Below are 24425 nucleotides of genomic sequence, written 5' to 3' on the forward strand. Positions count from 1 at the left end.
CCTTATAATAAAATATTCTCAATTCTTCCCTCCTATTCCTTATATTATTGTTGTCGTTCATTTCACTCGTATATAATTACATGTAAATATATCTATATATACACATACACACATGCATAATCAAATACATTGTTGGTAGTATTATTTTGAACAAAGTGTTTTCTATTAGATCAGTTAAGAATACAGGAAATAAAAGTTTGTATTTTTTTTTTTAAGATTTTATTTATTTATTTAACGGAAATAGCCAGCGAGAGAGGGAACACAAGCAGGGGGAGTGGGAGAGGAAGAAGCAGGCTCATAGCTGAAGAGCCTGATGTGGGGCTCGATCCCAGAACGCCGGGATCACGCCCTGAGCCGAAGGCAGGCGCTTAACCGCTGTGCCACCCAGGCGCCCCTGAAAGTTTGTATTTTACATCCATTTATTACTTCTCTGATGCTCTTCCTTTCATTATGTAGGTCCCAGTTTCTGACTTATCACTTCCTTCTCTTTGAAGAATTCCGTTTAACATCTCTTGCAAGGCAGATCTCCTGGCAGCAAATTCCATCAGGTTTTGTTTTTCTGAGCAAGTCTTTCTTTCTCCTTCACTTTTGAAGGATAATTGCACGGGGTACAGAATTCTGGGTCAGTGGTTTTATTCTCTCAACACTTAAAATATCTCACTCTGCTCTCTTCTTGTGGGAATGGCTTCCGAGGACAAGGTGGATGAAAGTCTTACTTTGCTCCTCTAGATAAGCTGATTTTTCCTCCGGCTTCTTTCAAGATACCGTTTTGGGGTTTAGTTTTGTTTTGTTTTGTTTTAAGTAATCTCTACACCCAACGTGGGGCGCGAACTCATGACCCTGAGGTCAGGAGTCTCATGCTCTTCCAGCTAAGCCAGCCAGGCGCCCCTTTCAAGATACTTTTTATCTTTGGTTTTCTGAAGTTTAAGTATGGTCTGCCCAGGGCATAGTATTTGTTTGGCATTTTTCCTGCTTGGCGTTCTCTGAACTTCCTGGATCTGTGGCTTGGTGTCTGACAATTTGGGAAAATCCTCAGGCATTATTGCTTCAAATATTGCTTCCCTTCCTTTCTTGTTCTTCTGCGTCTGGTCTTCTCATTACGTGTGTTATACTTTTTATAATTGTCCCATCATTCTTGGATATTCTGTTCTGCTTTTGTCAGTCTTTTTTCTCATCGCTTTTCAGCTTTGAAAGGTTCTAATTGTCATATTCTCAAGTTCAGAGATTCTTTTCTCTGCCACGCCCAGTCTACTAATGAGCCCTTCAAAGCCCTTCGTTTCTGTTTCAAGTTTCTGATCTCTAGCATTTTTTCTTTTTTTTTCTTTTTTTTTTTTAAGATTTTATTTATGTATTCGACAAAGAGAGAGACAGCCAGTGAGAGAGGGAACACAAGCAGGGGGAGTTGGAGAGGAAGAAGCAGGCTCACAGTGGAGGAGCCTGATGTGGGGCTCGATCCCAGAACGCCGGGATCACGCCCTGAGCCGAAGGCAGACGCTTAACCGCTATGTCTCCCAGGTTCCCCTCTAGCATTTTTTCAAATAGACATGCAAAAAAAATTCTTAACCTGAAAAGTCTGACGAATGCTATTAAATCATATATTCATGTGCCCAACACCAAGCTTAAGAAATAGAACCTTATCAGTACCTTTGAAGTCTCCCATGTGCCCCTGCCATGCCACTTTCTCCTTGAAAGGTATCTTTAAGGGCATATGAAATCTTGGCCAGGAAACTGAAGGACTTGTGGTTGCAGGTAGTGTTTTCATGGTTTTTTCCTGCTCTAGGTAAAACTTCAGGAAGGGGACAGTCTGGGAGATAAATGACTGAAATTCTATTAAATTTGTATTTCTGGACCGTGGCTCTTAATACTAGAAAGCAGCACGGCCTTTGCTAGAATTGAAATATTTCTTAAGAGGCCTGGGAAGAATGGGATGGCCCTTAGCTAACGGACTCTATGAAGAGCACCTGCAACCAAAATCTAGCATTTCTTTTTGTTTGTTAGAATTTCCATCTCTCTTCTCACATTATCCATCTGTTCTTGCATTTTATCAATTTTTTTCCATTAAAGCCTTTGGCATATTAATCACAGTTGTTTTTTTAAAAGGTTATTTATTTACTTGAGAGAGAGAGATCATGAGCAGTGGGGAGGAGCAGAGGGAGAGGCAGAAGCAGACTTCCCCCTGAGCAGGGAGCCCGATGTGGGACTTGACGTGGGCCTCTATCCCAGGACCCCAAGATCATGACCTGAGCTGAAGGCAGATGCTTAACCGACTGAGCCACCCAGGTGCCCCATATAGTTGTTTTTTTAAATTCCTGGTCTGATAACTCCAACATCTGTGCTATATCTGACTTGGGTTCTGGTATTTGCTCAGTCTCTTAAAACTGTGTTTTTTGCCTGTTAGTATGTCTTGTAATTTTTTAAAATGTTCAATTTAATTTCAATTTAATTAACATATAATGTATTATTAGTTTCAGAGGTAGAATTTAGTGATTCATCAGTTGCATACAACACCCAGTGCTCATTCCATTACATGCCCTCCTTAATGCCCATCCCCCAGTTACCCCATCCCCCCAATTACCTCCCCTCTAGCAACCCTCAGTTTGTTTCCTAGAGTTAAGAGTCTCTTACGGTTTGCCTCCCGCTCTGTTTTCATCTTATTTTATTTTTCCCTCCCTTCCCCTATGTTTGTCCTTTTTGTTTCTTAAATTCCACATATGAGTTCAAAATGGATGAAAGACCTAAATGTGAGACAAGAATCCATCAAAATCCTTGAGGAGAACACAGGCAGCAGCCTCTGTGACCTCGGCTGCTGCAACTTCTTGCTAGACACATCTTCAGAGGAAAGGGAAACAAAAGCAAAAATGAACAACTGGGACTTCATCAAGATAAAAAGTTTTTACACAGGGGCGCCTGGGTGGCTCAGTCTGTTACATGTCTGCCTTCAGCTCACGTTATGATCTCAGGGTCCTGGGATCGAGCCCCGAGTTGGGCTCCCTGCTCAGCGGAGAGTCTGATTCTCCCTCTCCCTCTGCCTCTCCCTCCTCCCTGCACAGTTTGTGCTCTCTCTCTCTCTCTCTCAAATAAATTAATAAATAATCTTGAAATATCATTTTTTTTAAAAAGTGGTAAAAAAAAAGCTTTTGCACAGCAAAGGAAACAGTCAACAAAACTCAAAGGCAGCCTACGGAATACCTTATAATTTTTTTCTGTTGGAAGGTAAACATGGGGGCTCCTGGGTGGCTCAGTTGTTAAGCGTCTGCCTTCGGCTCAGGGCGTGATCCCGGCGTTATGGGATCGAGCCCCACATCGGGCTCCTCTGCTGGGAGACTGCTTCTTCCTCTCCCACTCCCCCTGCTTGTGTTCCCTCTCTCGCTGGCTGTCTCTCTCTCTCTCTCTGTCAAATAAATAAATAAAATCTTTAAGAAAAAAAAAGGAAGGTACACATGATATGATGTACTGGGTGAAGAAATGGCAGTAAAGAGACTTTAGTAATGTAGTGGTTAGGTGTGCAGAGGGAGGAAGCATTCTGTAGTCCTGTGGTTAGGTCTCAGTCCTTCAGTAAGCCTACGCCCCTGGACTGTGAACTTTACCAGCACTTCTTAATTTTGGTATGTTTTTGTTTTTCCCACCCCCTGTGACCACCACCCACCCACCCCTGTTAGGTGGGACAAGATGCCTAGAAGGGGCAAGCTGGGCTATTTCTCTTCCCACATGTGGAAGGCTAAAGCCAGCTATCGTTGGGTATTTCCCTACTCTCAGGTCAGTTAGGCTCTGATACGACCCCAGCAGGTTAGGCTCTGGTAAAATAGTTTCTCCTGAGAGCAGACCCCACCCAGAAGAACAGAATGCTCTGGCATGTTTCAAGTTGGTTCCTTTCCCCTCCTCCTGCTGAAAGCATGAGGAGATTTTTCTGCAGTAGTCACTGTGAGAACCTGACAGAGCTCGTGTGTAAAACTCACACAGATGTGGGGATTCCCCCCAAAACTGGGTCCCCCCCCTCGGGATGTTTAATTCTCAGTCGGCCACACTGAGAGTTGGCCCCCAGCAATTTGTCAGTTATGTTTAGGATTTCCCAGCTGACACTGGTTCCCAGGGAGGCTTCTGCTCAGTAAACTGTAATCCACCCCCTCTTTCTGCAATTTGAGGGGCAGTGGTTTGTCCTGTGACCCCACTGCTTTGATGGCTCAAAGAAGAGTTGTTAGTTTTCCAGTTTGCCCAGCATTTTCCTTGTTAGTAGGACAGAATGGCAACTTTTTTTTTTATTAAGATTTTATTTATTTATTTATTTGACAGAGAGAGCACAAGCGGGGGGGAGCGGCATGGAGAGGGAGAAGCAGGCTCCCCTCTGAACAGGAAGCCCGATGTGGGGCTCCATCCCAGGACTCTGGGATCATGACCTGAGCCAAAGACAGATGCTTAACCAACTGAGCCACCCAGGCGCCCCCAGAATGGCAACTTCTGAGCTCCTCACGTGCCTTGCCAGAAACAAAAAGGCTCGTTTGTTTTGTTTTTAAATCAAATTTCGACACAAGATTGGCTAATATTTCTTCAACATTTTTTCTGTTCCTTCACTCTCTTCTCTCCTTCTGGGACTTTAATTATACCTAATACTCTCTCATGAGTCATTGAGGCTCTGTTAATTTTTTTTTAAGTTTTTTGTTTACGTAGTCTCTACACCCCCCATGGGGCTTGAACTCACAACCCCGAAATCAAGAGTCACACACTCTTCCGGGGCTTGAACTCACAACCCCGAAATCAAGAGTCACACACTCTTCCAACTGAGCCAGCCAGGTGTCCCAGGCTCTGTTAATTTTTTTTTTTTAATCTTTTTTCCTCTTTGTGCTTCAGTTTGAGATGTTGCATTGACCTGTCTTCAAGTTAACCGATTCTTTCTTCTGTTACGGCCCATCTTCTGTTAATCCCAGCTAATGAATTTCTTATTTCAAGTATTATCCTTTTCATTTCCAGGATTTTTTTCACAGATCTCCTGAAATTCCCCGTCTCATCACCCATTATATTAATTCCACTACACTCTTCAACGTATTTATCACAGATATTTTATTTATTTTTTTTTAATTCCAGTTAGTTAGCTTACAGTGTAAATTAGTTTCAGTTGTGTACAATATAGTGATTCAACACTTCCGTACGTCACCTGGTGCTCATAATGACAAGTGTCCTCCTTCATCCCCATCACCTATTTCACCCATCCCCCCACCTCTCTCCCTCCCTTCTGGTAACCATCAGTTTGTTCTCTGTGGTTAAGAGTCAGGTTCTTAGTTTGCCCCTCTCCCTCTCTTTTCTTTATGCTCATTTGCTTTGTTTCTGAAATTCCACATATGAATGAAATCACGTGATATGTCTTTCTCTGACTGACTTATTCCACTTAGCATAATACTCTCTATCTCCATTCATGTCATTGCAAATGGCAAGATCTCATTCTTTTTTATGACTGGATAATATTTCATATATAGATATATATATCTGTTCTCTTTCAGTTTCTGTTCATATATATATTCATATATATATATATATACACTATATTTTCTTTATCCATTCATCAATCAAGCGACATTTGGGCTGTTTCCATAATTTAGCTATTTAGATAATGCTGCTATAAACATCGGTGTGCATGTATCCCTTTGAATTAGTATTTTGTATCCTTTGGGTAAATACTCAGTGCAATTGTTGGATCATAGGGTAGCTCTATTTTTAACTTTTTGAGGTGCCTCCATACTATTTTCCATAGTGGCTGCACCAGTTTGCATTCCCACCAATACTGCACCAGGGTTCTTTCTCTGCATCCTTGCCAACACCTGTTGTTTCTCGTGTTGTTGATTTTAGCCATTCTGACAGGTGTGAGGTGATATCTCGTAGTTTTGATTGGCATTTCCCTGATGATAAATATCACAGGTATTTTAAACTTTGAGTCTACTAATTCCAATATCTGGGTTGGCTATGGATCCATTTCTACTGACTTATTTTTCTCTTGATTGTGGGCACATTTTCCTGTTTCTTTACATATCTAGTAATTGTCCATACTGGACAATATAGATAATAAGGAGAATCTGTATTCTAGTATCTTCCTCTAAAGAATGTTGATCTTTGGTCTGGAGTATGGGTTGGATTCAGCTTTGTGACTTTAGGATGGGTAGTTTGACTATCCAAGGATTAGAGGGGGGTATTTATGTAGATTTCACTCCCCTACTGTGGCTCCCTGCTTTCTAGGATTTCCTTTCAATTTCCTCCTTCTTTGGCAGTCTCCACTCCAACCTGTGACTTTCAGCCCAGTAAGACTAAAGCTTCCTGCTTAACTATTTGCCAAGGGGCTGAGGGGGCTGGGGTGTGCCCTCAGGGGAAAAGCCATAAGTAAATAAGTGTGTGTGTGTGTGTGTGTGTGTGTGTGTTTAACCTAGGGCAATTCCATTCTTTCAAAGGTCAAAGGGCCTCCAGTTTCTGGCTGCTCTTTATTATGTTCCATTGCTTTCAAATAATTGTTTTTTGCATTTAACCTGCTGTTAGTCCAATACAAGCCGCTCTCTGTCTCTCTCAGTCTTTTAGCTTCTCCCAATCTTTCCTTCCCTCTTTCCCCCTCTCCTCCCCTCCCCAGGCTCCCACCCTCCCTTCCTCTTTCCCTCTCTCATTCCTTCTACCTCTGTCTCTCCTTGCAGGGAGAACCTGGCCCCAAAGGAGACCCTGGAGAGAAGAGCCACTGGGTAAGCTCCAGCAGAGCACAGACCCCCACTCCCCCTTCCTGCCCTGGGCACTCAGGAGATTATTTGGAGGGGAGCACCTCCTTCAAATCCCCCTGCAACCTGGTCCCCTAGGAAGGAGCCTTGACAGACCTCCGCTCTGGCCCCTCCCCATCTGCCCCCCCAGCCAGGCAGGGCCAGCCTTATCGGCAGACCCCACACTCTCTGTCTCTGTCTTCGTCCCTGTCTCCTCCGTCCCTCCATCTTTCCAAGCCAGGGTGACCCTGCCCATTGCTCCTGGGTGGTTTGGGCTGACCCAGTCCAGACTGTATCCTGTGCCTCGAGAGCCCGTTCCCAGCAAGGGCTTTGGCTTCTGCTCTGTCTGCAGAAGAAAGGGAAGCATGAAAACAATACCCAAAAAAAGCTGTGAAGCACAGGGAGGGAGGCACAGAAACAGTGAGGAACACTGGGGCCCTGTGGTAAAAGGGAGAAGGGACCTACCTACCACTGTACACATAGAAAATTCATGGATCACGGGAAGGGAGGCCTCGAAGCCATTATGTATACATCCTACATGGTAAATGAGGTCAGGAGACCTAGACTCCGCTGTTCTCAAAAGAGCTATAATTAACACGAGGTCCCAGACACCATCACATACATAGGAGAGCCATGGGGAGTGCGAGGAGAGGCCTAGAAACTATCATAGGCATGGGAGAACCATGGGAAAAGAGATGAGGGGATCTAGAAACCACTATACACGGAGGAAGCCCATGAAGATTGAGAAGGAAGGCCTAGAAACTGTCACATACACAGGACACATAGGGTATATGAGAAAGGGGACAGAGAAACCACATGTGGGGTCCTAGAAACCTTTACAATCATTGGAGATAGTTGCAATGAATGAGTTTCCAGGCCTAGAAATCTGCGCACCCGATAGTTGCATGGGGAGAGGACCAGAAGTCCCACGGTGCAGGGACCTGGAAACCACTGTGACCTAGACATTTGGAAAATGGGTGGGGTGAGGGTAGACACCCGTACAGGAGAGAAAACTAGGAAGCTATTCAGGAGGCTGGTATCAGGCTTCCCTTTCCCCCGGCCCCTCCCCGGTGCAGTCTGGCTGGGGTACCCTACTTCCCAGCAGGCACTGGTGAGGACGTGGGATGCACCCAGCACCTGCCTTGCCCTCTCTGCTCCTGATTGTGGGGTCAGTGATGGATACAGCCGTGGGAGCCCCTCACCCTGCACGAGCCCTTCCCCGTGTCTTCCCATGACTTCAGGGGCCCTGCTACCTCTCCAGCCTCTCCCAGCCCCTCACTGCCACTCTACTCCCCATACCCCCCTTCACCCCCTAGTGGTTCCAGAGCCTCTTAAGCACACTGCCAATATGGGCACGAGCTGGGCTGGGGGGTCAGGTAGACCCGTGTGAGCCCAGCCCTCTACCTCCCCTAGGCCCCTTCACTGGCCACTCCCACCCTGGGAATATGTTTCCTACTCAGCCCAGGAGAGGTGGGAGAGGTGAAATGAGGCTGACTTAGGCTACGCAGGGATTCCAAGAGGAGAACAGATGCCTGAACTGTCCCAACCCAAACCTCGATCTCAGGACCACCTATGGGAGGGGCCGCCCCAGAGGTAGCAGGGCCCTTGCCCATCCTCCTGCCTCCCCATCGCCCACCTGTACTTCTGCCCCTGCTTGCACCTGCCTGAGGGGGGCCTGCTGGGCTGGGGTCAGCATGAGGCTTTGAGGAGTGGGGGACCAGCTCTGTTGGGGGTAGGTGGGCATGAGGTCCAGTGTGGGGAAGGGCCCTGAGGGAGCCACTCTCAACCTACCAACCCCCAGGTAGACCTGAACCCCTTGCCCGACTGTGGCTCAGCAGTGACACCCAGTGGTCATGAGCATGAACTGCAGGCATTGCCCCCAGACCTAGCTGAACTGACTCATCTTAGACCAAAGTTCGTACCCCTTATTCAGGCAGGAAAAACTGAGGGCCAACTCCGCAGAGCAAATTGTTGGCAGAGCTGGAACTGAAGCCCAGGATTTTCAGCTCCCAGGATCAGTGAAACCAGCCCTTCCTCGGTGGGTGCCAGGCCCTAGGCTGGGCCCTGTAGACATAGATGTGATTTGGTCACAGTCCCCACCCTCAAGGTGGTCACAGTGGGAGGAGAGAACAGACCAGTCACCAGTGGCAACAGGACAGAGGGAGCTCAGCTGTGATGGGGGAGGATTTAGCGTCTTCCTGGAGGAGGAGATGGGGGCTGAGATCTGAAAGGTGCATTAAACAAACACAGGGTGTTCCGGCAGAGGAGAGAGAACATCATGTTCAAAGGCCTTGGGGCTGGAGTGAGCTTGGGGTGTTCAAGGAGCTGCAAATACTTGGCATGGTACAGTGTGACAGTCAAGGGGTGAGACGGAGGTCAAACGGGCTTTCAGGACTTAGGAGGCCATATGGAGGAATTTGAACTTTGTTCTGCGGACGGTGGGGAGTCATTGAAGTATTTAACAGCAGGGAAGGGACACAGTCAGATTTTTGTTTGTGAACAGTTCCTCTAACTGCCCAGTGGGGAATGGGTGGGACAAGGGGGCAACAGGGGAGAAGCAGAAAGAGAGACATAGGCGGGAGCCTGTTGTGGTCATCCTGGCAGGAGACTGTGGGGGCTGGAACGGGCAGGGGGGACAGTGAGGACGGATGGATGTCCATGGACTAAGTGATGCTTGATGCTGGCTTGACTGTGAGGGGGAGCGAGCAGTTAAGGCAGCGTTATAGTAGAGAGCCCGGAGAAGCAGCCCCACCGGGTTCTGTCCAGGGAAAATGGGAGCTGTTTGTGATAAAGCTGAGTGGGGGTGTCCAGCAGGCCCTGGACACTCGATCCAGGCCTGGAGGGGATTGGGGCGTTATCAGCGCAAACAACAGGCCACCCACCTTGGAAGGGACCTAAATAGCAGGACTTTATTTGACATTTTTTCCTCTAATTTTGTTTCTTTTTCTTTTTTTTTTTTTTTAAGATTTTATTTATTTGAGAGAGAGAGCAAGCACTAGCAGTGGGGAGGGGTAGAGGGAGAAGCAGACTCCCCACTGAACAAAGAGCCCGATGCAGGGCTCGATCCCAGGACCCCAGGATCATGACCTGAGCCAAAGGCAGACGCTTAAACCGACTAAGCCACCCAAGCACCCCCCCAACTTTTTTTAAATGAAGATTTTATTTTTAAGCAATCCCTACCCCCAAAGGCTCGAACTCACAACCCCGAGATCAAGAGTCACATGCTTTACAGACTGAGCCAGCCAGGCGCCCCTCTTCCAATTTTCCTTTGGAAGATTTTCAAATATGTAGAAAACTTGGTACAATGAATATCCCCTGCCTTCTTGTAGACTGGCATCAGTATTTTGCCACATTTGCTCTTTCTCCATTTATATTTACAGACTTTTGTATGATCTATTTGAAAGTAAGTTGCAAACCTCGTCCACATTTCCCCTAACACATCAGCGTGTATCTCAAAAGAATACGGACTTTCTCCCCAAAACCCCCCCGAAAAGCTCCAACACCACCCACCGCCACACATAAGCAAGCAGACATTAATTAATGAAATGATAACATGAAGTTATATATCATTTAACTTATATAGAAATTTTACCGGTCATCCCCAAAATGCCTTTCTTAGCTGCTTTTAGTAAAAATCTAAGATCTACTCAAGATTCATGCATTGCACTTGGTTGTTAGTCTCTAGTGCCTTATAATCTAGAACAGTCCCTGTCCTTTTCTTCTTTCTCTTGACTTTGTCTTTTTGTGACTATCCCGCCACCTAGATTGGCTGTTTCCTGGTGATGAGAGACAGTTAAGTGCTCTTGGCAGGAGCGCTAGCGGACGCCCTCTTATTACATCCTACCAGGACGTTCGTGATGTCAGCTTGTCCCACCGTCCATGCCCGAGTAGCTCAATGTCATCTTTGAAGGTCGTCCCTTTTTAGACCCTGCTCCTGTAATACTTGAAGGGGGATTACTTTGGTGTGTGGCCCATGGTGACCCTGTGACCCTTGGGCTGCAACAGCCAGTTAGTGGCCCGAGGGTAGCCCCGAGCTGGAGATGTGGACGGGACAGCTGGGTTATAATGGACAGTCTCAGCAATGCCACGGCAGGCTCACGCTGGGCGGACTCTCGGTTGTTAGATGTTTCGGTGAACCCTGAAGGGCTGGGTGTCCGTTGTAGCGATAAGCATATTCTGCCCCATCCCTTCATGTAGTCTGTTCTAAGTAAAGGACGCTGAGAGAGACTCCCAGATATGTCAGCGCTGGAATAGTTCTATTTGCTGTCCTGGGGCTGTGTTGGAATCAAGATATCGACATTCCGGAAATAGCTTTAGTCTGGACTAGGCAAGAGGAAGGAGTGAGGGAGTGTGGAAGTTCAGCCAGACCGTGGACCCTGTGCTAGGGAAGGAAAGGACAGACAGACAAATTGGAAGTGAAGGTGAGGGCTGGCAGGAGCCCGGGGTGGCTGCTGACACTATTGCTGGGCGGGGGTCCCAGGGGAGGGGCTTTGGGGGCCCACTGCCACATCCCTGGGCCTGGGGGCTGCAGACCCAGAGATTCTGCTTAGAAGGGAGGGTGGGGCTGGGGGCCTGATTCCAGCACAGGCAGAATATGGACTTGGAATAGTCAGAGCCCAGGGACGGATGAGCCCAGAGTGAGAAGGGCTGGGGAGTGGACGCCTGGGCCTGAGCCGCAGCTTTTCCAGCATTTTAAGCACAACTTCCAGAAAATGATGCCACTCAAACATTTTCTAGTTTTACTCGTATATATTCGTTTTGACGTGAATGGAAAGGATATCCAGAAGCAGCCTGTTCCCACTGATGGACTTCATTAGAGTGAGATTAAAGTAGTAGTAAGGCAGAAACTGACTCCGTTTAAAGAAGATTAAGTAAACAAAAGTGCAGGTCGCCCAGGGATGGGGCAGGAATCATGCAGGTGTTGGGCAACAGAGATTCGGGGCGCCCTGTGACAGCCTTCAGGACAGGCTCTGGGACGGCAGCGCGACCCCTGGGGATTGGCATCCCCCTTCCGCCAGTGCAAGGGTGCGGGCAGAGAGCAGCCAGCTGGAACCCATCAGGACTTACTGAGGGGGCTGCTTCCACCTGTCTTGCTCCCCCCACCCCCGCTCCCGTTCTCTCCTGGTCTTATCCTGGCTGTCGGCAGGCCCTGGGCTGTGGCAGGTGGTGTGGGGCTGCAGGTGCATGTCCTGGGTGGGGCATGGGCCACCAACAAGCTTTGCAGGGCCCCCTCCCTTGCCCCCTTCACGGCTGCATCTGTCTCTTTCCTCCGCAGGGGGAGGGGTTGCACCAACTACGCGAGGCTTTGAAGATTTTAGCTGAGAGGGTTTTAATCTTGGAAACAATGATTGGGCTCTATGGTGAGTAGAGACAGACAGACGGACAGACAGCCCAGCCCCCACCCGCTAACCTTCCCCAGGCCCTCCGGGGGTGGAGCTGCCTGGACCCAGCCGTGAGGCTGGAGAAGGTGCCTGCCCCAGGCAGGCGAGGACCTGAGAGAGCAAGGCCACCCATCCCTCGATGGTTGGTCCCTCCTCCGCAGGTGAAAAGGAGGCCCTACAGACCTGGGCCCCCCACCTCTGTGGCCAGACCTGGGCCTCCAGGCATTGTGGGTAATGTGGTTTCCAGGCCTGCAGGGAAGCAGAGGTGACAGATTTTGAGTTTGGAAGAAATTAGGGGCAATGGAGCCAAACTCCAGACCAGCAGGGGATTGTGGGTAACTGAGCCAGACTGCAGCAAAGCAGGGGATTGTGGTTAAAAAAAGTCAGGGGGGATTGTGGGTAACAGAGCCAGACTGCAGCAGAGCAGGGGGTCATGGGTAATAAAGTCAGGCTTCATTCAGCTCTCCAGAAATTGTGGGTAACAGAGCCAGTCTCCAAGCCCACAGGCCAACAGGTCATGGAGCTAGACTCCAGAAGTACAGGGGACTGTGGGTGACGAAGCCAGGCTCAGGCCCCAGGGAACTCCAGGTCCTATAGCTCCCACCAGTTCTGACTTCCCCTCCCCCAGAAGCCCCCAGAGGCTCTCACAGGGCAGGCCTTCCTGGCCCCAAGTATCTCCCTTACAGTTGCAGGTCCCCCTCTGGTCCTCCTAACCCACCCTGCAGGTCCCTTTAGTGGCCAGAGAGAGCCAGACCCCTACCCCAGGCACTTACCCACCAATGTCGCCACCCATCTGCTCGCTTGAGGATCCAGGCAGATCCCACTTAGAAGGGGAGACCGAGGTCTTGATAGAGACTCATGCCTGGGCTCCTGCCTCGAAGCCGGCCGGTGCCTGGCCCCCACACCCCCCCTCGGCTCCCCGGGCCAGCCCTCGGAGGCCGGACTCGCACCGTCTGCTCTTCTTGATCTCCCATCAGGCTCCTAGCTTACAGAGCTTCCTGCAGCAGCAGGCTCAGCTGGAGCTCCTGGCCAGACGAGTCACCCTGCTGGAAGCCATCATCTGGCCAGGTAACGGCAGGGCGGGCAGGTAGGGGCAGCCCCTTCCAGGAAGGGCCTAGGGACACAGAAGTCACCTCCCATTGGTGGCCCCAGGCCAGCAGACACTCCTTCTCTAGTCCTTCCAGGCAGCCAGCAGACAGACAGACGGTGCCTGACACCTTGCTGGCACAGGCTCCCAGATCAGACAGACCTAGTCCTGTTCTCATGGAGTGTAGGGTGCAGGAGCACGGGGGTCACCCTGGAACTGTTAAACCTGGGGTAAGGAACACTACGGTGGAATGAGTGCTATGAGAGCACAGAAATGCCCCAGCCCCAGGCTGGGGGGTATGGGGGAGGGCACCTCAGGGAGGGCTTCCTGGAGGAGGTATCCTCTAAATGAATGTGAAGGGCAAGAATGAGCATGAGTAAACAGGCCGAGGAACAGCACGAGCCAAAGCCAGGAGGCTAGACTGTTCTGTGAGGTTGCTAAGGAGTGACAGCTTGGGCTAGAGAATCTGGCAGGCCCCAGTTTGAGAAGGCTCTTTGAAAGGAGTTAGAAGGCATGGAAGGAGATTAGACACCAAGTGGGCAGCGCCCCTCCCCGTGCCTGGCTTTTCATGGTGGGGCTAAGGAGGGCCCTCCCCATTAAACTGGAGCCTGTGGGTGGCCGTGAAGAGAGGCAGGGATTGGCCGCCCTCGAGGCTGAGCTCCAGTCCTCACCTACCTGCTAAGAGGCCCCCATGGCCACCCTTCTCCCACGTCCAGCCACCCCATCTCACAGCCCAATCCTAGTTACATCAGCACACAAAGGCCTCGGACATCACGTCCAACTTCGCGTGTATTTTACAGATGAGGAAACTGAGTCCCCAAGCAGGAAGGAGGGCCAGGGTGACAGCCAAGCCTCCTTCATTCAGCACATCTATAGGGCACACCTCCTGAGTGCCAGGTCAGGGCGGATGCTCTGGGCCCATCAAGTGAGGGGGAACCCTCAGGGTCTACAGAGATGAGAGCCACGGGGGACAGAAGCACCAAAGGATGTGAGTGGGCGGCAACCAGCTCCAGCTGTGGCCTGGAGAAGCCCTCCCGGCAGAGGGGACACTTGCATTGGGTCACAGAAGATCCCTACAAGCATGTGAGCAGAAGACAGAAAGGGCAGCCCTGACGGAGAGTCCTGTGTGGACAAAGGCCTGGAGGCTGGAAGGGGCGTGCGGTCTGCTTCCCAAGCTCTTCCCACCTTGCCACGGGGCTTCTCTAACTTTTAGAAACATCAGTGACCATCTCCCAGACCTCCTCCCCCTCTCACAGATCAGGGCCCAGGGCCAAATCCCAGGCTTTTTCAGGTGTCCCCCACCTCCTCTCGGGAGGACTGGGAGAGGAGCCAGAAGGGACACACTGTAGCCTTGGACCTGTGGCCCATCTCCACTTCAGTCACCTCTGTATCCAGCAGCCCAGGGAGGGAGTGCTGGTCATCTGAGAAGGGCCTCGGCCACTCGCCTGGGAGAGTGACCCCACAAGCCTGCTTGAGTTGTGGGCCTGGAAAGGGAGGTGAGGGAGGAGGGGAACAGAGAAGAAGGAGCTTTCCCCATTGTCCATTGTACACAGCAGGTGGTAACTAAAGACCCAGATTGGGCTCAGGTTTAGGTTATAATCAGTAATGAGATAGTAACAGCCCACCAGGCTGGGGGATTTATATCCAGCCCCCGTCACAGGCTTGCTAGGTGGGTGATACCACGCCCATTTCACAGATAAACAAGTGCGAAGAGCTCACGTGATTTCCTCAAGTGTCACAGCAATAGCAGTGGTGAGGCCAGGGAGCCAGCGTGGGGCTGTCCTCCCAAGCACTGCCTCTTTTTGCTCCATCAACAAAAGGTCACGGACACCCCTGCTCAGCCAGGCACTGAGTGGGGCCCAGGGGAAGCCAAGGGCCCTGAATTTGATTGTGTCAGAACAGCATCTCATGACCACCTCACAGGGACCAGGCCTGCAGGAGACCTGGGTCAAAAACACACCTAGAGACCATAATAATCCAGCATTTACCGTGAAAACCACTTTCCACTCCCGGTCACCTTAAATACTTACCACAAGGGTAGGACACCGTGTTGTCCCCATGCTCCAGATGAGGCTGAGATTCTGTGACTTGCCCAAGACCACATCACTGGTCCTGGCCCCAGCTGATGTGGGAGCCTGAGCTCCATGCTACTCTCCTCCTGTGCTCCCTGATTTAGGGCATGAAATACCCTTGACTGTGCCCACACACAGCTGTCTGGCCCAGGGGCCGAAAATTCCAGCCCCGAGGTGTATGGGTGCACACAGGCTCAGCATGCTAGACAGATAGGGTTATGAGGGTATAGCCCACTCCCCTGGCAGTGGCCCAGTAGAAAGCTGGTGCTCACCAGAGTTCAAGTGTCTGTCCCTTTGAACCGGACTTCAGAGGCTCAGCCAAGTCCCCCATCCTGAGGCTCTGCTCCTTGAGCATTCCTTTCCCCCTGGAAAAATAGCACACCCTGATCTACCTGACCCACGTATATAACTGAGAGAGGGACCAAAGCGTTGGTGGCAGAAGACTTCTTGGAGGAGGTAGGCCTTGCCTGGGTGTTGAAGGATGAATAGGAGTTTTCCAGATGGCGAGAATGCCAATTATTCAGTTTCACTCTTGCAGGACAGCTTATTTCCAGGTTGGGGCCTATTTCACCATAGCCAAATTAGAACTAATTTCAGTAATTATTGGAGTTGGTCAGGACCTAGAGTACATCTGGAATTATCCCTCCTGGTTTTAGAGATGAGACCGCTGAGGCCCTGGCAGAGACTAGACTTGCCCAAAGCTCTATAGTAGGTCGGTGGCAGAGTCTGGCCTTCCTAGACTCTTCCCCACCACAGATGGCCTAATCCCAGGAGGGGGGGAGTGAGTCTATTCCCTGACCTTAGCTTTACCAGCTATGAAACGGGGATGATTCAGGGCACACCTCTCCCCCAAATGTAGGAAAGAACAATACTTTTATGGAACATGCACTCCGTGCTAAGCATTTCAGGAACATGGCAGGCTCTTTGATCCTCACTTGACAAGAGAAAATCAAATAGAGGCCCTGAGCGCTCTCACTGGGTGGGGAGCTGATAACTCCGGGGGGAGGGGGGGCGGCAGAGGCACTGACCATCTTGCAAACACCCTTCTGTCTCATAGCTCTGCCTCCCAGACGCCAGGGCAGAGCGCACCTGGCAGAGTACCCAGCGCCCCAGCCCCCAGAGGGCCGAAGGGAGATGGGCACCTCACACAGACCTCACTAACCCTGACTCTCTCCTTCCCTCCGGCAGAACCAGAGGGGTCGGGGGCAGGCCCTGCCGGCACAGGCACCCCCAGCCTCCTGCGGGGCAAGAGGGGAGGACACGCGGCCAACTACCGGATCGTGGCCCCCAGAAGCCGCAACGAGAGAGGCTGAGGGCGGGGGCGGCCCTAGGGGCAGACCAGGCCAGGCTTCCCTTCCCAGCCTGGACTTGGCCAACTGCCTCCAGGGACCGCCCATCCATATTTATTCATGTCCTCAGGGTCCCTTCTGCTACCTAGGCCTTTGGGATGGGCACGTCTTGGTCCTGACTCCCCGTGCAAGCCTGATAGGAAGCTGAGAAGGGACAGTGGCCTGAGAGGGAGGGGCAGCCCAGGCAAGAGGTGAGGCCTGGCTCAGGGCCCTGGGCCTCTGTCTCCCTCTGTGAAGTAGGATGACGCAGGCCTGCAGGGCAGGGGTGGCAGGTTTGAGGCTTCTGTCTTCTCATCAGCTGCCCAGGCATCCGGGCCTGTAGGCATTGAAGAGAGCCGGGAACTGGGGTTCTGCTGGGCCCTTGGCACATGCTTGATGGGGAAGGGCTTGCCTCCCCTTCCTCCCCAGTCAAACCTCGGGGAGCCCACCGCACCCCTCCTCTCCTTGATTTCTGGTGCTGGCTCCCCACCCTGAGCTCAACAGGCAGGACACTGGGGATTTCTCACATAGGTCCTGCCCCCTGAGCCCCCAGCCCCTCCCATGTCCCGGATGGGGGTGGGGGTGGGGGCATGGAGAAGGAGGGGCCCCCTGGAGGTAGAGGTCTCCAGCCAATAAAGGCCCCCAGTCTGATGTCCCACTGGCCTGGTCTCAGTGTGTGCTTAGATGGGTGCGGCTGGGCTAGGCCAGGAGCCCCTTCCCTCTTCTCAGGGGCCTTCCCTGCCCACAGGCAATGCAGGGCTGAGGGGACTGGAGGGTAGGTGTGTCTCTGCACATCCAGGAGCTGTTCTCCTGTAATGGGTCATTTCTTCGCTGCTCATTCATTCATACATTCATTCATCCATCCCCCTTGCTGCCAACACAGAAGAGTCAGACACAACGGCCGCCCCCAAGGAGGTCCAGGTTGAAAAAAGAAATGGTTTTTATTCTAAACAGTACCAGGGTGGGGTGCTGGAGGGGTGTCTCCCACACCACACTGCGGCTCGGCACACGGGGCTGGGCTCAGACTACCCACCCACAGGCCAAGCCTCTTGTCACCCAAGGGCCTGCATGGGCTAGGGGGGACCAGGACCCTCAGGGTGAGCGGGCCCACCCCTCCCCTGAGTCACCAGGGCCTCAGTGCCCACCTCCCCCCCAACCAGCAGCGACACGGCACCCTCCACTCGGCCCGTGGCTGCCAGGGCCACCACCGCCTGCTCTGTGGGGAAGCCCATGCGCTCCAGCTGCTGCAGCCTGTGGGGGGGAGGGGACGTCAGGGCCACCTCCAGCCCCTGCACCAGGGGACCTCCGCCCAGCCGCCCACCCGCCTTACCGCAGAGACGAGACGGAGGACTTAGACAGCCGTAGTGGGCTCTCAGGACACGGCGCTGGCCCCTCCAGGAGCGAGGCCTGGATCCCCTCCTGGAGCATCTGCTTATCCAGGGCTGCCCAGAGCGGAGTCCCTGGGGGGAAGCCCGGCCCGGCCCAGGCCAGGCCCACCTCTGAGGAGCCCTCCCAGGTCGGCTGCACAGGCCCCAGGCCTGGCGGGAGCGTGGCCGAGCCTTCACTGCGGGACCAGAGGCTAGGGGAGGCCATGTAAGGAGGTCCAGGGGTGGGAGGCCTGGAGGGGCAGAAGCAGAAGAGGGCCTGACTGCCAGGCCCGCCACAGCTTCCGCCAGCAGGGCCGGTGTCTTCGGTGTCGCGCTCACCTAACTCCGGCAGGATGGGTGACAGGCAGCTCCGCCCGGCCACCTGGGGTAGGAAGGAGTCTGAGTGGCCAGGACCCCGCCAGGGCCCTGCACAAGACGCCCTCCTGCAGCGCCTGCAGCCGCCGCTCCGACAGCTCCAGCCACTGGAAGGCCCCGGCTGCATCTATCTGCCCAGGGCAGGGCGGCTGGTCAAGGAAAACCAAAACCAGCCGGGGGGGGGGGGGGGGGAGGCGGGTGTGGAGGCCACACGGCAGGCCGGGCCCCAGGCCAAGTGTGTGCCAGCCATTCCCTCGTGTCTCCTCCCTACAGCCCAGCAAGGGATGTCTCCTCACCCTAGTCAGCTCTCAGGAAAAATGGAGGCCCTCGGGAAAGGAACCTGCCAGAAGCTCCTCAGCCAGTAAGACGGGGAGCCAGGTGTGTCTCCCCACAAAAGCTGTCTCCCCCCGTTTCAGCCACCCACCCGCCCCCCGCCCCCCACTTGCTCTATTCCCAGAGCCCCGTGAGACGGCTCAGGTCTGACTCAAGGCCCACCCTGGGGCCCACTGACAACCTCCCATTGCCCTCAGCCAGGGTGACATACTCCCCACGCCAGGATTCGGCCAGGCTGGGCGGCTGGGGTCCCCAGGCCTAAGAAAACCACAGGAGGGTCGGCCTGTGTCCACTGTTCTCTCCAAACGCACCGTCTCCCCCAGCAGGCATGAAGCATCTTTGGAGCAAAGCCTGTGTTTAATGCACCGGCACCACCAGGCACAGCAGCTCCCCCTGTCAGCGCTGAGCCCCAGGCTCACTCCCACCCTGGCCTTGCGCTTCCTGCCTGGCCGGCTCTCTTCTCACTTCTCTCCCCCTGAACCCCTCATCCTGCACATCGTAGCTCAGATGCCACCTCCACGGGGGAGGGCCAGGTTGGGTGCCTGCTTGCGCCACCTCGGCCCTCCTGGGCTCCCCTTTAAATTGTAGTTGGCACCTCCCCCTGGCCACTGGCCCTTAACCGCCCCCCACCCTCCGCCGGAGCCTGGCTAGAGAACCCGGAGAAGCTCCCGGAATGTGTCTGCACAGCTTCCCCGCATTGTTGGGCCTGACCCCCTTGTGCCACTTTCCTCCCGGGCACCCTGGGGGCCCAGCCACAGAACCCACATGTCCACACGGGCCCTTAGCCCCCGGCAAAGGATACAGGCCAGGCCGGCAAGAAGGCCACAGAACAGCTGCAGGAAGGGTGGCTCGGAGCTGAGCAGTGGTGTCAAGGCGAGCAGCAGCCACGGCAGGAGCCATGGTGGCAGGACCCCCTGGGGCTGGCGAGGGTGGTGACCCTGCCCTGCCAGCATGGCCAGGTGGACAGGCATGTAGCCGCAGCCGCCAGCTGCACCGGACACCCCAAGGCCCGCCAGCAGCACCCCCATGAGCCCGGCAGCCAGGGCGAGCAGGGCAGAGGCATGCAGGAACCGCAGCGTGCCCAGGTGGCACTCCTGCCGCCAGCCCAGGGTGGGCAGCAGCAGCAGGCTCAGGAGCAGACCAGGTAGGGCCGTGTGGCCCAGGGCATGGGTCAGCAGCCGGTGCACTGGGAGAGAGAAGGAGCTTCTGTGCCAGGTTAGTGGCCCTAACCCCCAGGGCTGGCCCAAGTTGGTAATTATCCTCCACGGGACACCCGCTAAGCCAGCCTCCTCTCCCCAGGAGCCAAAGTCTGCCCACTGCCAGCATTTGAATCACTCATGAAGGGGACTGAGGGCTTCTAAACACTGTGGCTGCTCCCCTGCTGTGTTAACCAGAACGGGCCGGGCCCACCCCTCAGTCTTCTCAAGAGCAAACCAACTGTGGGTGAGTCACTTCACGGTCTGTTGGGAAACAGGCACTCAGTTGGGGTCACTCCTTAAACTCCCAGGACCTCCTCGACATTTTCATACTAAAGCTGAAAGCCTTAGTTCTTATTTAAAAGGGAAGCCGTCTGAAAAGAATTCCTACCTGCAGGCTCCCACCCCTCTGCTGGCCCCTCGGCCTGGGTGCTCTGCCCTCCCCTCTTGGCTGCGGATGAGCTGGGCGTGCTCCTGTCCCAAGCCAACCCTCCCCCAGGCACTGGGTCCTCTCCCTGCCTGACCAGTGCAGGATGCATGGCGCTCCTGCGAACCGATCTCAGGCCCTAGAGCAAGTTCCTGACTCCTCCAAGACCCATGGGCCCGGCCCTCACCCTGCCAAGGGTCCAGCAGCAGCTCCGGGGCCAGGGCAAGGCTGGGGCCAGCCCCCGCCAGCCACAGGCTGCTCAGCAGCAACATCAGGACGGAGGAGGCGAGAGGTAGCGCTGGGGACGGTAGGCCGGGCGGACCTCGGGCACGCATAGCGTGGCTGAAGGTGTCAAGAGTGGTCTTGAGGCTGTGTGCTAAGGGTAAAGGAAAACAACAACAGTTACTACTGCAATTTTTACCCAACTCCTTTCAACTACCCTCTCGATGGCCCCATTTTACAGAAGGAGAAACCGAAGCTGGAGAGGCAGGCCCAACAACTCAACCATAGAGGAGCTCAGACCCTAACCACATGCTTAGCCATCTTGCCATCCCCTCGGCCTGTGTGTGAGGATGGGGAGCGGCCAAGCCAAAAGGGCTCAGAAGAAGAGCCTGGGGTGGCAGGCACAAGGCCAGGGAAGTTGAACTGGGGCTCTGGACTCCCAAAAACAGGGATGCAGCACTCCATGGCAAACTCGGGGCCATCTCCAGCTTTCCTCTGCCTCCCTCTTCCCTTGGGCTGCAGACCAGCCACCTTCCTCTCTCTTCTCCTCCCCTCCACCATGCCCAGCCTTAGAGCTCTAACTGGGCTCAGCTGCCCTTGATGGAGGGGAGAGGCCAGCCAGTGGGCAGAGAGATTAGGAAGGGGGTGAGGCAGGAAGGCTGGCGGAGGAACAGGAATCTCACACTCAGTGCATACAAAGTGACACTGGACGGGGCCACCCTCTTCCTCCAGCTTTGAGCACAGCCCCTCTGGCCCTAGCCCCTCTTTTCGCAGGAAGGTTCCGGTATCCCCTCCACTTCTTCCTGCTGTGCATCCCTGGACAAGTTTTCCATCCTCTGAGCCTCTCTTTCCTCATCTGTAAAATGGGGATTAAGAAAATCCTCTCCTCATAGGATGAGAAAAAGGATGGACTAAGGCAGGGCCCAGTACACAGGTCCTGCTCAGTGAACTGTAGCCATCCCAGCTAACTGTGGGAAGCAGAGGTGGCCACCACCTAGCCCACCCAGGGGAGGCCTCAACATGGAAGCAGCTGCTCCAGCTTTGCTGGTTCAAGCTCCGGCCCACAAGGCACAGGACTTGCTGAAACCACCCTCACCCCTGGCCAGGCCTGTCAAGACTCCCAGTGAGCTGATTTCATGAGGCAAGAAGCAAAATCCCAGAGAGACAAGAGGACTGTTTCATTGGCTCCCTTGCCAAGGGCAACCTCAGCAGTGAAACCCACCTGTCAGTTTCCTGCCGGAAAAACGTAGAAAGCTGCTCGGCCTGCAATGTCCCTCCCACCATCTCTCCAACAGGCAAACTCCTACTCACCCCCTTGAAGCCCAGTTCAAATGCCCCATCTCTTGCTTCATGGATCTTATCCTATCTAGTAAGCACAGTTTGGCCTGTCTTTCTTCCTGGGCAGGTAGTCTAGGCAGAGGACAGGTGGGAGTGCCCTCCTCTTACTCATCCCCAAGTTCTCCATATGTGTTCACTGAAAAAGAGACTCTAGCTTGGCTCCAGGTCCCACTGAAAGATTTGGGTGAGCCCTGCCATTCCTTGGGCCTGGGCACCTGCCTGGGGAGACTAGATTGAGTCCAGGAAGGCTGACAGGTGCCAGCCCTGCCCAAAGCCAACACACCCACTGAAAGCCTCCTCTTGCACCCTCAAAACCACCCGCCCATGGGCACTTTACAAGGCTGAAGGACTTGCCCATGAACAAATGCAACTGGAACCCTCTGGGCCTCAGTCTCTTCATCAAGAAAATGGGGCTACACACCATCAAAACCTGCCTACCTTACTGGGAAGCTCGGAGGACAGAATGAGAAGACAAGGATGGGGTAGATTCTTCCGAGTGACAGAAAGAGTGGGGGGTCCCAGGGTGTGGGTCGGACTCAGCTTTGTGACTTTAGGAAAAGTACCCAAATTTCTTGGGCCTCAGTTTCCCCTTCTGTAAAAACAAGGGTATTGGATGGGGGATTAAGATTAAAGGGTCTTCTCAACCTTGACCGTTACAGGGAGGGGGGGGGTATTGGGGAGGGAGGGGCTCTCGGGATCAGAGCTACGTTCTGGGCCTCCCACCTACCCCACCCGCCTCGGCCCCCTCCCCCTCCGGCCCAGGCCACGTGTCCGGGGTACTCACTGCAGAGGGCGCCCCCCGCCCCCGGAATGCCGGGTGGGGCCCCTGGCTGGGAGTCGGGACACCAGCTTCCCGGCGAGGCCCGAGAGCCCCGAGCCCATTCTGCCTGCACTCGGGCGCGTGACCCCGGCCGAGCAGGCGCGCCACCCCCTCCCCCGCCGCCCGCCGATTAGTCAGCAGTTGTTCTAGGCCCGGGTCCCTTCCCCCAGCCCTCCCGCCGGTCTCCGTGTCCCTCCAAGGCCGACTCTTCAGAGACGGTCCCTGGAGCCAGCGGACGAAACCATTCCGAAGAGTTTAGCCTTGTACGGAGAATCTCTCCGGCTTGATACCAATACCCGTTCACCCCCAGCTCCGGACCCTTCGGTGTTATTCGGCCCGCATGGCACGTCCATCGTCCTTTAGAGAGCATTAGGACAAGAGTTGCGGGCGGGAAGGACGAGAAAGCTGTGGTTCATCCCTCCTTTCCTCACCCCCGTGGCCTGGCCCGATGGTAGCGCCCGAGGTTGCGGGTTTCGCGCCTGCGCAGTGCGGCGCCTAGAGGGAAAGCGAGAGGGAGACGGACGTTGAGAGAACGAGAAGGAAGGAGAGAAAATGGCGTCCACGGGTGAGTGTGGTGGAACCGCGGCCGCGCTGGCGACGGCTGGGACACCCAAATCTGGGGGTGCTCGTCTCTAGGGGTGGCCGGGACGACTGAATAGAGCTGCCGAGAAGGGTGTGAGGTACCCGCCGCGGCCCGACGAGCTCGAGGGCCCGCGTTCTTCTCCCCTCCCCCCACCGGGAAGGCCGGTTCTGGAACCTTCCGGCGCCCCCGGCGTGCGAGGTGCATGCGGCGGCGGGGGCGCGCGGGGCCTGCCGTGGTCTCCATTGTGTGGCGGCCGTCGGGCCCCGCGCACCGGGCCGCCCGCCACGTGGGCGGGGCCTGCGGCCTCCCGGGCCCCGCGTGGGGGGTGGGGGAGGGCTCGGCAAGGCCTAGAGCCCGGCACCCCTAAACTGGAGGTGGGGGGATGTCGACGGCTGCTCCAGAAGCCGCAGCAACGCCGCTCCTCTGACTCTTTCCCCCCCCACCCCCATTTCCAGGGAGGCGGCTCAAGCCGGAGGGCCACTTTGCTTCTCGGAGAAGCCGCGGGGAAAAGCAAATAAACAAAAAAGGCATCGCGGGTTTGTGAGCCGGGGGGTGCCGACCTATGAGCGGGCGCCCCGTAATGGCCTGGTCGGCTGGGGCGTCCGGTGCGGCCGAGCTGCTCTCTCGGCGGGTTCCAGCCCCAAACCGAACTTCTGCCGGACTGGGTTTTGGGCGGAATGTGCTTCCCCCTTCAGTGCCCCCCTCCCAAATTGGCGGCCCCCCTCCCTCGGACTTACTGGTTTTTACTCTTATTAACCCTACCTCCTTTCCTCCCCAAAAAGCAATTAAGTGCTTCCCAGGGCCATTTTTCAGCAAACACCGAGGGAGATCCGTTGTATAATAAGACCAGCCCGGGTCGCGAGGCCAGAAATCCCTACCGAGAGAAAATTCTGGCCTCTCTGACCTAGGAGAAACAAAAGGCCCGAGTCGGCATTTGAATTATGCTTAAGCAGTCATCTCGCAAGTTTATTCTAGTAGGTTAAGCCGGCAGGCTTGTTTATTTCGTGGACCGACAGAAGAGAGGGAAAGGAGACGCATGCTGGACTTTGAAAGAAAGCTCGGGGTGGGAACTCGAATGTAATAATCTAGGGTGGTCTTTGTACGGGAGTTGGTTAGCCTTGTAGCCGAAACATCGCTTGCAGTTCGCAGCCTTTTCGTGCACTAACCTGCGGTT

General features: G+C 54.1%; 3 protein-coding genes across 18 annotated transcripts in view; 2 read left to right on the plus strand and 1 right to left on the minus strand.

Annotated features, from left to right (window-relative positions):
- The window catches only part of EMID1 (EMI domain containing 1), a 46875-nt gene extending 29627 nt beyond the window's left edge, over nucleotides 1-17248 (plus strand). For 4 of the 9 annotated variants that reach the window (XM_045791261.2, XM_087857195.1, XM_087857196.1 and 1 more), the window contains 2 exons: nucleotides 6666-6710; nucleotides 16451-17248. In XM_045791261.2, coding sequence (XP_045647217.2) covers nucleotides 6666-6710; nucleotides 16451-16759 — 354 coding nt within the window. In that variant the 3' untranslated portion in view covers nucleotides 16760-17248. Of the gene's footprint in view, nucleotides 1-6665; nucleotides 6711-11997; nucleotides 12083-13080; nucleotides 13172-16450 lie in introns of those variants that run through there. The other 5 variants (XM_087857197.1, XM_045791262.2, XM_087857198.1 and 2 more) reach the window with 3 other exon arrangements.
- A 264-nt stretch (nucleotides 17249-17512) lies between these two features.
- On the minus strand, nucleotides 17513-23186 carry RHBDD3 (rhomboid domain containing 3). 6 transcript variants are annotated; one of them, XM_045791271.2, is made up of 7 exons: nucleotides 23100-23186; nucleotides 22287-22440; nucleotides 20476-20664; nucleotides 19468-19851; nucleotides 18297-18459; nucleotides 17921-18208; nucleotides 17513-17841 (listed from the first exon to the last, which is right to left on the minus strand). In XM_045791271.2, the coding sequence occupies exons 3-7, from the start codon at nucleotides 20621-20623 to the stop codon at nucleotides 17664-17666; spliced, it is 1161 nt and encodes a 386-aa protein (XP_045647227.2). In that variant the 5' UTR covers nucleotides 20624-20664; nucleotides 22287-22440; nucleotides 23100-23186; the 3' UTR covers nucleotides 17513-17663. The 6 variants fall into 6 exon arrangements, with proteins under 6 accessions (XP_045647227.2, XP_087713325.1, XP_045647226.2 ...); XM_087857199.1 differs by having other exon boundaries at nucleotides 22987-23107; XM_045791270.2 differs by lacking the exon at nucleotides 23100-23186 and adding an exon at nucleotides 22965-23091.
- The window catches only part of EWSR1 (EWS RNA binding protein 1), a 28760-nt gene continuing 27473 nt past the window's right edge, over nucleotides 23139-24425 (plus strand). For all 3 annotated transcript variants that reach the window (XM_045791258.2, XM_045791259.2, XM_045791260.2), the window contains exon 1: nucleotides 23139-23233. In XM_045791258.2, the coding sequence (XP_045647214.1) occupies nucleotides 23221-23233 (13 nt within the window). In that variant the 5' untranslated portion in view covers nucleotides 23139-23220. The remainder of the gene's footprint in view (nucleotides 23234-24425) is intronic.

Source organism: Ursus americanus, chromosome 30, assembly GCF_024610735.1.
Source record: "Ursus americanus isolate L20-20 chromosome 30, mUrsAme1.1.p, whole genome shotgun sequence".
In the NCBI taxonomy this organism is placed as follows: domain Eukaryota; kingdom Metazoa; phylum Chordata; class Mammalia; order Carnivora; family Ursidae; genus Ursus; species Ursus americanus.